We start from the raw sequence: 12,251 nt of genomic DNA on the forward strand, positions 1-12,251 counted from the left end.
CTGGCATCCCGGCCGTGACATCATCAGCAAGTCTAAACCTAGCTTTTATTATGACTGCGTATACACACAACACACAGGGCTTTATAATATGTGTTTACATTAAGGCAGAGGCAACCGCACATAGAAACGCTATTGCTATGACTAGATATGTCTTCATTTGGCTTGACATGTCGAATAAACACACAGTTTTTGACTGTTATTTCTGTTTGTACAAACAGCTAAATATTTGGAAAATGTGAATGGAGTTTGGTACAATGATAGTCTGTTTCAATGTAACAAGCATGTATATACATGGTAAAGAGGTACATACACCTTTATGTGACAAATGTATCTTCACACAGCAAAACAGAATAGTTTTGTCCCATATAAGTTTTTATGTTTACGCTGTACCCCTCCTTTCAGGAAAGTAATTATATGAAGGATAAACAGATCAGCCTGATATGGCAAAAGCTAGTGAAATACAGACCCCTGGTGGACAAGAGGGGGGGGGGGAGAATTAGTTCCAAGACCACTTTTTTTATGCAACTACATCAAATCTGAGAAATTGGCAATAAAAATAGAGAAAGGCATAAATATCTGCACAGCAAAACAAAATGAGGTAAATTTTCCAAACCTACAATAATCATCTTAATGTCACTCATATATTTGGCCAAATCCTGTGATAAAGTGTCAGCTCAGTCAGACAAACGCATGATAGAAAAAATGACACTAGGGGAAGTTTTTTTTACATCTGCATCACATGACCTGGGCGTGTAAGTACGTATGTGTGATGACTGACTAGACAAATGAGAAAATCCATGTAATCACTTGTGTGGGCTTATTTTACCTTATATATAGAGATAATACATATGAGCTGATACATACAACTACTTTTGTTTGTTATATGTCTTATATCAAGTGAGTGTGTACACGAGTAGAGTTAACATGCTAACAGAGCCAATTTGATTCTAATAAATTATTAATTCCTATTTATTTAGCCTTTAATTAACCAGGCGAGCAACAGAAAAAGAAAAAGCAGATTTACTGTGATTGTGAAAGATAAGCAGTAGGGTCCAAAAGTGGTCTCAGACTTTTTGACCACACTGTAATGCAAAACAGTTTGTTATTCTTTGACCTCTTGGTTCCTTCTCTACACTTTCTTGGTGCAAGTTTTCTAATATGGTCTGTATACAGTTAAGGCTGCAGGAGTGTGCTACTGCTGTGGTGCAAGAGTTGTGAGTAAAACCTGTCCAACTTTCAGTCAAAACACAGTTATTTGTGCTACTGCCTGAGACCTGAGGCAGGTTTTGTAGTGATTTTAACAGTTGCCGAAGCATTTGACCAGCAGACATGTAACTCCTTGACAGCTGTTTACTAAGGAGCCTGAACCTGCTTGTGGGTTAAATCCTTATATAGGTACAATATAATTCTGTTATAATGTCAGGAGTTTCATTATTCCTGCATCTAACTGTTCACAGGGTTCACAATAATAGAGGACTTTGTGGTTTTCTTTTGAAAGTAAATTATTGACTTACAAGTAAACAGTCCAGAAGTGTGTTTAGTGGAGCTGTACGAATGTGTTTGAGTGTCAGGTTGTGTATGGTGGAACAGATAGGACCACAAACTAGTGAAACTAGTAAACTAGTAAAGCTTGCATGTAACTAACTATTTCATTTAGTTCAGCAGAGTGTTGTTTGTTCTTGCACTTGGAGGCAGCTTTGGATAATAACTTTGACACTGGCAAGAATATGTTCATTTTGTTATCAATTTTCCATGACTTTGAAACCATGAAGTTTCCCAGAATATGGAACCTCTTGCCACATTTATTTTACGGTGTGGTTTGGAAATATTGGAGTTTTCCTTGAGTAGGACACAAAATTTTTTATGATTTCACATTAGCAGAGGACTAAAAGGCTTTTCAGGGTAGCAGATGTCTCTCATCCCGCTAATATAAATACCTATTCGCTTTTAAAATTTATTATAATTACAATGTTTGGGATTTCCACAGTGCTCCGACTCCAGGAAGTCTGTTCTCTGAGCACTTTTACCAACATTTACAGGACATTTCATAACATGCTGACATATTGACAGCAGGAGATAAGGAATTTGCAGTAGATGCAGGAAGTCATTTCCTAAACCTTAACTTTCTTTGCAAAAATGGGTTTCAGAAAAACAATTTTGAATATAATTGGTTCTCCAAAGATCTTGACTGCAGATTTATTTTAAAAAAACCTGTAAATCTGTAAAGTTTTGTAACCACTTGGGGTTTGGTTTTTAGATATAATGTGCCCTCTAGTGGTCCATTAGGAGGTCAGCAGGTCTTTGCAAAAATAGCTGGAAATACCTGACCGAAACCTGCCCCCCAAACAGAGGCAATTTTCATTATCTTGCATCCATCTAGCATAATCACTTTAATAAGTGATGAACACTGAGAGGCTGTTTTCAACTACTGATACAACCAACATGCTATATTCTCACAAATGATTCAATACAGTTATGGGATGCCTTTGTAACATCTGTCCAGGGATTAGAGGTTGAGCAACTTCTCTGACTTTCAAGCAAGAAAGGTTAACTTAATACAAAGTGTCTGTGTTAGGGGTCCCTGGTCCTGTGCCCAGTATGCCCATTTGATAATCCATCCATGGCTCAGCCTGGAAATCTATAGATGAGCAAACATGGACAAAATTACAACCAGCTGTCACACATCGATTATGCAGGGAGCCACAACTCTCCGACTATAAGCAAACATTCAACAGAGAAGAATCGTAAGAACAGCTGAAAGCATAAGATTACTCCGGGCAAACACAGCTGCCACGGTCAAAAAGAACAACACACACTCTATGAAATACCACAAATTAAACACACCATTACTGATGCACATGTCCTCTGTAGGATTGGTAATATACTGTAGGTTTCATTGAGACTATTAGTATTTCTCAAACACTGATAATTAATGTAGTCAATGCCTATTGGATCACAATATTAAAATACATTCCCGGCAGTGGGTCCCAGTGAGTGAGGAAATTTAACCCCTTGACCTTTCAGTGTCTCACTAAGGTCCTGGTCAGACGTGGTTTAAACAGTTGCTTCATGCCCACTGTCCTCTCAGACTGAAAGTTTCAAATGTGTGTTGTTGCACATGTAAACACCCAACAGTAACGCCATGACATCCTAAAGTACACCTGTACATCACTGCAGCAAGATGAGAAGTTAAAACACCGGAGGTCAGCCATAACAGGGTTAATCTGGATGCCAACAAGCTAGTGTGCAGCTGTCCCCAAACAATACTGAGAGTCTCAGGCCATGCTGGAGGCTCTGTGAGCTAAACGCTAACAGCAGTATCCTAACATGCTCACAATGGCAATGCTAATGTTAACATTGCTGCTTAGAAAATATAATGTTTATCATTTTCATCTTAATATAGCTTAATATAGCTCCTTAGCATGCTACTATTTGCTAATTAGCGCTGAGCACACACATCAGCTTTGTTTGAATGGAGTGTCATTAGTTTTGCAGGTATTTCATCATCAACCAAAAGAAGTGAGTAAAGTTTTATTCATATAACAGTTTTTTAAACATACAGTTACAAACACACACACACACACACACACACACACACACACACACACACACGAATAAACAAATTAAGTAATAAATTACAATATAAAACATAGCACAGACAGGCCGAATTAATTACCAAAAAAGACAAGGATGAGGGTCTACAGAAAGGCTTGCCTCTATTTTAGAAGCCACTTAAAACTGTTCAATGATCTCAGAAATCTGAGAAATTAGGGGAAATGATTCCAGATAGTTGGGGCTAAAACAGCAAAGGGATGATCACCTTTTGTTTTCCAGTTGGAGCGGGGGATGGATAAAACATCTGAGGATCGTAGTGGTCAAGAAGTGGAATGAAGAACAAGGAGATCAGAAATGTAACCAGACGCAAGGTCATGCCATGCCTTAACGCCATGCTGCACAATGTAGGAACGTACAATATGTATGTTGATATATAGCTATACTATATTTTCTTGCTGCACCTTCACAGTGTGTGTGTGTGTGTGTGTGTGTGTGTTTTAATGACATAATAAAAGCAATAGAACGTTTGGCTAGACTCCTGCACATAAAGAGTAGAGAAAGAATTCAGTTCTTAACTCTAGTGGCTTTCCTTTTTAATTTTACTATATGTTGGCGGGAAACCTCTGCACACATGAACAGACACATCAGATCTTCAGTGCAAAAATGCTAAACTGTCACTGTGTAACTATAAACACACTGCAGGTTAGGCTGCATGCTGCTGTTGCAGGCTGTGTCAATAGCTGTCCGTTGTCACTGTCAATAATTAATGACACAATTAGCTCTGGATCAGTCTGACAGATCTGCCATGCTCTCATTGCTGAATGCTTAGTTGGCAACCTCCTGCTACCGACTAAGCTGAACGACTATTGATTTTCCGCCTCATGCTAGGACATCATGCTGAATCGTGTCCTGGCCGTGTGCGAAGAAGCACACCCTCGATTTTTCTGCATGTGTCTGCTGATGTGTTAGTCTTTGTATGAGTGAATTTAAAGTGCAGTCGTATGGGCATGTTTGTCAAACACTGCCATGTGACTGATGAAGACCTCTGTGGAAAATCACCAGTGGTTGAAGAAGCATTCGGATGCTTTACCAACACTACACTGTAAAAAATATTCCATTACAAGTGAAAGTCCTGCATTCAAAATGTAACTGAAGTAAAGATATGGAAATACTATCAGGAAAATATACATTTGGCCAACCAATTATCCAAACCTCAAAATTATTAAAAATGCATTGAAAACTACTGAAATAATTAAAAAAGGAAAATAGCAAAAGTCTTTTTAGAGGCGGAACAAAAAAAAGTTTTTTTTGCATGAAAAATGACAATTATCAAAATAGTTCTGTCAGTCGACTAATCGATTGTATATACCGTTGAGTAGTTTATTTTGTTTCGAAGAAACCATGAATTTTTAAATTCACCTCATATGTTTCGTAGGCGAAATCAATATCAAATCAATAGACATTAGTAACTAAAGTGGTCAAATAAATGCAGAGTAGTAAACAGTGGAGAGGAAGTATAAAATGGTATGAAAAGAAAATACTAAAAAGAAAGTCCCTCCATAATTGGATATAAACACAGTGCTTGAATAAATGAACTTAGTCATATTCCACCACAGCTGCAAACTATAAGCTCATGTCGGCATCAGCTCCTCTGGGGTATAGTAACACGTAGCAGTAGATGAGGCATTTGAAAAAGAAAACACTAACCCTAGCTGAATGCGCGGGGAACACATGAAGCCGCAGAACTCAGGACGTTGGGTTTGTGGTCAGAAATGAGGGAAGTTCAGAAAGGCAGCCTCTGAGTCAAAAGGAAAGACACCCGTTGGTCTCCAAAGTGTGACAATCTACCTCCTGACTAATTCAACAGTCTAACTGGATGTTCAATGGAAAAGAGTGTTCTTGCTACAAAAATGTATTCGTATCTAAGCACTAGAACAATTGCAAGTCTTCAAGACTAGACAAACTCCTCTTATATAACACTTACAATGATCAGATTTTAAGGGTGGGGGTGTAGATGCCTGTCTGGGTGAATGGGGAAGTAGGGATTTATTTTTCATTAGAGTAGTATGTTTCTTTCTGTAACTATTGTTCGGTTTTGCTTCTCTTTCCTAGATGCTTTCATTTGTGTGCGACTGTGACGACGGCCCCCTTTTCATTTTTTTTTTTAAATTGCAATAATATACAGCACGGTGAGCCAACTAGTCCTGTTTCCCCTTATAGGTTCACCTGCTGTTGGTTGGTTGGTTGGTTGGTTGTTTAGTTGGTTGGTTGTTTAGTTGTTTAGTTGTTTATTTACTTGTGATAAATTGTTTTGCATTACCGTATCTTTTTGCAGTGTAGCTGGGCACCCGTGGTGAGGTCCCCACCCTTCATGCATGCGAGTAAGAGCACTGGGACACAAGTGTTTTTTGGGTCACGTTCTGCGGTAGGGTTTGCTGCGCTGCATCTGAGGTGAGTAGCACCCCTGGGCACTCTGGGTAGTCTGCTTCTCCACAAGTGGCCTCAGCTCACTTTTCTTCTCCTTATTTTTGTTGGACTGATTTTAGGTATTTTAACATTAGTAAACTTCAGTAAATTGCTAGACACTTAAGATCTTGTGTGACGCTCTTTTTAGACAAATCTATCAGTTAATAAAATAGTTTTATCTCTAATGTTGTGATTGTCATTCTCCTTTAATATAATCTTCCTTCTCAGCAGTTCCTGTCCCTGCGATTTTATCTGTTGGTTCTAATAAGTTCTCATAAAAATTTTTGTTTTTAAAAAGACATGCCTTATCAGTAAATGAGCCTGTGTCCTTGTATCCATTTAACAAACATTTAAGGTTTAGAAATGATATATCCTGGGGTGTGATTTCCCCAGATGGCGTTGTTGGTCCCTTTTACTCCAGTCATTGTACACTCTGTGCCACAGTTGGCAGCTGTACAGAAGTGGAGACATCACCTCAGGAAACTGTGATCGACATCTTTTCTGACATTTAAACTGAATGAGTAGTTGATTAATGAGGGGAGAAAAAAAGAAAAATGAATCAATAGAGAAAACACAGGTACATCCCTAGTTCCTTCCTTCAAGACACAATCAATATTGATTGATTGTGTCTTTCTGTTGCAGTGTGATTGTTGGCAAAACAGTAGTTATTGTAGCACACAAAGATAATATACAGCTTTCCCAGCCTGGTGTCTTGCAAGACATCACAAAGCCTTTCACTTTCATCCACCACTCCTCCTTCTCTCCTTTTCATTTATTCATCTATCCATTAATTTATGTGTATTTACATGCACACCTCCTGGTTTGTGGGTTATCTCAAGTAAAAAGTGGTCATTTAAGCTCTGAATTACCAGTGCAGTTATTGGGTGCAGTGACGCGATTGGGTGGGTGTGGTATAACATACATTTCAGGTATAGTAAATCCATCTAAACAGCTGACTTAAATGCCTGTAAAATAAATGTATACTGCAGTTTGTACTGACATGAGGTAGCATGTATGTAAATAGAAAACTTTTTATGATTAACATTGATTTCCAAAAGCTAAACTAAATGGAAATATCTGCCCACTTTACTGGGCAGACTGTCAATCAGAGGTGGGAGAAACCAGTTTGACTGAGATGGACACACACACACACACACACACACACACACACACACACACACACAATCAAACCTGAGCACCTTCAGTCTCCACTTATCAGAGGAAATGATGCCAGATCCGGTCTCAGAGTTTCTCCCCGTGTCTCCAGGCGCTGTGAAACACAGTAACACAAGAAACATCCAGGGCCGATAAACACAATGACCACAACACATGAACCTCGTGGCCGTGATCGCTATCCTCCACACAGCATCCCACGGCGAGGAAAGGAGAGAAGGGAGAGAGAAAATGGAGGAATGAGCACAGAGGAAAGGAGATACGGTGTAATTTCACTTTGGGGATTTTCTTCACTTCCTCAGGAGTTATGTTGATAACAAGAGAAACTAATGAGATTTATAGCTCCTCTTTCTCTCCTTCTGCGTCTCCTTCTCTTTGCTCTCCTCCATTTGCCAACTCAGCTATTGATTTATTTCCTTGCTCTTCAGCACCGGGACGTGGACACTTATGTGCCCATTAGCATTAGAAAACCACAGAGCCATCAGTGAGCTGGAGACTTAATCCCACTCCCACACCCAGTCTTAAAATAAAAAATCTGTTCTATTAAAAAAGAAAATGTTGCAACACAATGTTCATCACCTTAAAATTTAATCTCAATATTCACTTAAGGTTGCATCTGTTCACATCACAAAATTAGTCAAAAATATACATATACAGACATTTCATAATACTGTTTGAGCCAAGAAAATTCAGACTAAGACAAAACAAAGACAAAAAATTCAAACTAATATATTCAACTCCAACAATGAAACTTTGAACACATTAAGGTTTGTAGATTTCTTTTAGGTCTGTCTTAAAGCAGTTCTCACATGTCATTATGTACATTGAAAGAGTTCCTGGATGCTGTGCTAATTGTTCCTCATGCCCACACTGGTCATAAAGAGATCCCTGTAAATATGATTTTCACATCACCCACATGAACCTATCCTTTCACTCACAATTATTGTCTTAGTTATACAAGCAGTGAGATGTCTGACAAAGCAAAAAAAAAACAAAATATAAACTTAATATAATTTTAAACAAATGAACTTTGTCTGAATTTTAGTGGATCGTATATCGCTAATGAATATTTTTTTTCTCAGCTGATTATAAATAGCACAGCCCACTTTGTCAAAAGGCTGCAGGCCGTTACATTTGTCATTAATGCTTCTCCAGAACTCTATTTTTTAATGAAGTGACCCAGTAACCCCAATAAATAGTTCCACTAACCCACTGCACAGCACTATGTTGTTATACTGAGCCACTTACAGCCTCTCAAAGCTTCAATTTAATCTCAGTTAATTATCTCTCAGGTCATGGTGGTTTGTGTTTTTGTGTTCACCTCCACGGTGTGACCCTGCACCCACCTGGCTGCTCTCCATCCCCCCCTTCCCGGATCACTTTGCACAGCAGAGGGCGCTCCAAGCCCGTTCAATCTCCCCCTCCCTCTCCCTCTCCCCATTACAGCAGAGGAGGGCACCTCCATCCAACTGCGGTACCCATCTGATTCCTTTAATTGCTTCCTTCCTGTAGTTAATTGGTGCCAATCTGTCCAGCCTCCAAACGGAGCTACATTATATGGACAGGACAAATTGTTCGACTATTTCTTTGTGTGTTCAACTTCTGGCTCCATTACCCACATATTGTAATTGTTTGGTCCGTGTTCCTGTCGAAATCACCTGTTTCAGCCAATTCAGAGCTGTCAGTGTCTGCAGACAGATCGAGGTAAGCTGCTGCACCTGTGAGCTTTTCATTGTTTTATCGTGAAATTGCTGCACAAACTGTTCAAACCTGGCAACATGTGTTATTTTATAGCATTTTCTGCAGACTCGCTTACAATTTCGAATAAATATCAAGACGGTGGTTAAAAAAAAAAAAAGTAGGTAAATTAATATAGTTTTCGATTGTAAATATGACTTGTGGATTAATTGCGTCGAGACTATAAGACTTTATTATGAATCAACTTTGTGTTGTTTAGCGATATATTCGGCGGGAAAGTAGTGAAATAACTCAACCTAATTATCTCTCACTACTACTTACGTTAGTGTTTTTCGCAAGTCTCCCGTGAATGGCAGCAGTACTCTACTATGACCCCTCCCACTCCTTTTAAACGAAATAGACCCGGGTTACAGGAGAAAAATATATCAGCTTGTGACTAAATATCCAGATGAATGCGTGTGTTAAAGTGTGACTTGTTCATTGTGGAGTGTGATTATTATATTCGGTGATAAAAGCAGGTAATATTTTTAGGGTGTGTTACATTTTCAAGGCCGGCGAGTGTTTCGCGGGAAAATGAGCGTTGGGCGGAAGGATACAGAAAGGGGGGGGGGGTGGGGTGGCGGGGGAGCGGGGGGCGGAGTGGAGAGAGTTTTTATTGCAGCCGGCGGAGCGCTCAGCTGTGATTCTCACGCTGCTGATGACAGACTGCGCATCGTCCTCATCGGTTTCGCTGGTGCAGCCGCTCAACTCCCCATGCATGCTTCACACAGCTTCACTGAAACCGACTGCAACACCGCTGCTCAAGGATTTAATGTTACTTTCGTACTGGAATAACTTTCCTGCTCTTTTTTACGCATTTTGGGTCGATTTCCCCACGTCTTCTTTGGCCGACAGTTTTAAATCTAAAAGGTAAGGGAGGGAGTGGGTTTGTAGAGCTTGTACGTCACCTACCCACAGCAGTTTAGAGAAAAAGGTATTAGTTTATCGTCGGTAGCAGTTTAGCGAGGGTGAGGTCTTCCCTCTTACACGTAATTTACTATAATTTTCCCAGTAAAGCACCTGCTGCTGCAGCACTGGTGCATGCATGCAAGGCGTGCAGAGAGGGTCGATGTTTTGGAGTGACCATGTGATGTTGCTTACACTTAATGCTGCAGACAGGATCGGTGCCAAACAGCCGCTGAGTGTTTTGAACCTGCAGACCTTTACAAACAACCACTAATCACTCTTTCTTCTTCAACCAGCTTCACTATAAGGACAGAAACATCAGACACACCATGCCGCTGAATTCGAGTTTAGCGAGTAAAAACTATGACTACGACTACGACTCTCTCCAACCGTATTTCTACTATGACAACGAGGAGGAGGATTTCTACCCTCAGCAGCTTCAGCCTCCGGCACCGAGCGAAGACATCTGGAAGAAATTTGAACTGCTGCCCACCCCTCCCCTCTCCCCGAGCCGCCGGCCGTCCCTGTCAAGCCTCTTCCCCTCCACGGCGGATCAGCTGGAGATGGTGACCGAGTTCCTGGGCGACGATGTGGTCAACCAGAGCATCATCTGCGACGCCGACTACTCCCAGACCTTCCTCAAGTCCATCATCATCCAGGACTGCATGTGGAGCGGCTTCTCCGCCGCAGCCAAGCTGGAGAAGGTGGTCTCCGAGCGGCTCGCCTCCCTGCACGCAGCGAGGAAGGAGTCGGCGGCCGGTGAGAGCGCGGAGCCCGCCGGTGCTGCTGCATGGAGGCTGAACAGCAGCTACCTGCAAGACCTGAACACGTCCGCTTCGGAGTGCATTGATCCATCGGTGGTTTTCCCGTATCCGATAGCAGAGACGCCCAAGCAGAGCGTAGGGACGCCGCCTAGTAAGGATTTGAGACTGGACACGCCACCAAACAGCGGCAGCAGCAGTAGCAGTTGTAGTGACTCAGGTGAGTTGTGAATATGTTCACATCATGCAGTCACACCCCTCTGTGCAATTAGGGTTTTCCCTCTGCTGAGTGTGTAAGAGCTGTGCATCCAATAGAGCTTCACCGCAGCTACTACTATGATTAAGAGGCCAGTTCTTGTTTTAATTCATGTGATTTAGCTGTGGGGTTTCAAGCAGGAGGTAGAGACATGCAGCCATGACATGTTGTAGACTGCTGTAAGATTGGCTAGAGTCTATGGCTGCATGTTAAGCAATCAACTGATGTGGGAGGTGGATTGCAGAGATTGTACCCCCTGCCTTCCTGCTGAGGCATTGCATTTTCATGATGAAGCAGAGTGTGACTGTTTTGTTTTGTTTTTTTTTTTGCTGTGTTACAGAAGATGAGGATGGAGACGATGATGAGGAGGACCAGGAGGAAGAGGAGGAGATCGATGTTGTCACAGTGGAGAAGAGACAGGCGGTGAAACGGTGTGACCCCAGCCCGCTGGAGACCAGGCATCCCAGCCCACTCGTGCTGAAGAGGTGCCACGTCTCCACCCACCAGCATAATTACGCCGCCCATCCATCCATGAGGCAGCATGAGCAGCCGGCTGTCAAGAGGCTGAAGCTGGAGAGCAGCAGCGGAGGCGGGGGTTGCGGCCACAGCAGGGTCCTCAAACAGATCAGCAGCAACCGCAAGTGTTTGAGCCCCCGGACGTCTGACACAGAGGACTATGACAAGAGAAGGACTCATAATGTACTGGAGCGCCAGAGGAGGAACGAGCTCAAGTTGAGCTTCTTTGCCCTGCGGGACGAGATCCCCGAAGTGGCCAACAACGAGAAGGCAGCCAAAGTGGTGATCCTGAAGAAGGCTACAGAGTGCATTTACAGCATGCAGTCAGACGAACAGAGACTCCTCTCACTCAAAGAGCAGCTGAGGAGGAAAAGTGAACTTTTAAAGCAGAGACTCGCACAGCTGCAGGGTTCTCGTGCTTAAAGTTTGAATCAGACTTTTTTGGCCTTTTGTTTTTTATGCAAGTTCAAGACTTAGGGTGTACAGTTGTTGTTGCATGCAAATGCAAAACGGATTAAGTTGTTTGGAATCTTGTTTGATTTCAATGTTAAAACTGCCTCAATAGAAGTTATGGGTGGATTAAATATTTAAAAGTTTATTTTTATTAATAAAATATTAAAAATTGGGATATCCCGTTGGGGTCCCAAACTAAAATATAAATTTTTATGTTTTGTATATAATTAATATTTCCTAAGAAAATGTATTTTTGGATCTCAATTGTCTGGTTGTTCAGACCCAGTGTTTGGTTTTTTCCATTATGTTCATAGATTCTTTTTGAAATATAAAAAAATGTTTCTTCTTGAATTTGTGTCCTTGTTCTTGCAATGCACAAACACTCACACCTTCCATCACAGTTTCCACTTTGAGTAGACCTACATTAG

At 41.3% G+C, this 12,251-nt stretch overlaps 1 protein-coding gene across 2 annotated transcripts; it reads left to right on the forward strand.

The window, feature by feature from the left end:
• Positions 1–8,718: 8,718 nt before the first annotated feature.
• myca (MYC proto-oncogene, bHLH transcription factor a) lies at positions 8,719–12,174 on the forward strand. 2 transcript variants are annotated; one of them, XM_056363666.1, is made up of 3 exons: positions 8,719–8,898; positions 10,134–10,818; positions 11,195–12,174. In XM_056363666.1, the coding sequence occupies exons 1-3, from the start codon at positions 8,752–8,754 to the stop codon at positions 11,791–11,793; spliced, it is 1,431 nt and encodes a 476-aa protein (XP_056219641.1). In that variant the 5' UTR covers positions 8,719–8,751; the 3' UTR covers positions 11,794–12,174. The 2 variants fall into 2 exon arrangements, with proteins under 2 accessions (XP_056219641.1, XP_056219643.1); XM_056363668.1 differs by lacking the exon at positions 8,719–8,898 and adding an exon at positions 9,563–9,801.
• Positions 12,175–12,251: the final 77 nt, after the last annotated feature.

This window comes from Seriola aureovittata, chromosome 20 (genome assembly GCF_021018895.1).
Source record: "Seriola aureovittata isolate HTS-2021-v1 ecotype China chromosome 20, ASM2101889v1, whole genome shotgun sequence".
NCBI classification, from domain to species: Eukaryota; Metazoa; Chordata; class Actinopteri; order Carangiformes; family Carangidae; genus Seriola; species Seriola aureovittata.

Coding starts and splice junctions, on each gene's coding strand:
- myca (XM_056363666.1), top strand. CDS start 8,752: ATGGACAGGACAAATTGTTCGACTATTTCTTTGTGTGTTCAACTTCTG. Junction 8,899..10,133: donor GTGTCTGCAGACAGATCGAG/GTAAGCTGCTGC, acceptor TTCTTCAACCAG/CTTCACTATAAGGACAGAAA. Junction 10,819..11,194: donor TAGCAGTTGTAGTGACTCAG/GTGAGTTGTGAA, acceptor GCTGTGTTACAG/AAGATGAGGATGGAGACGAT.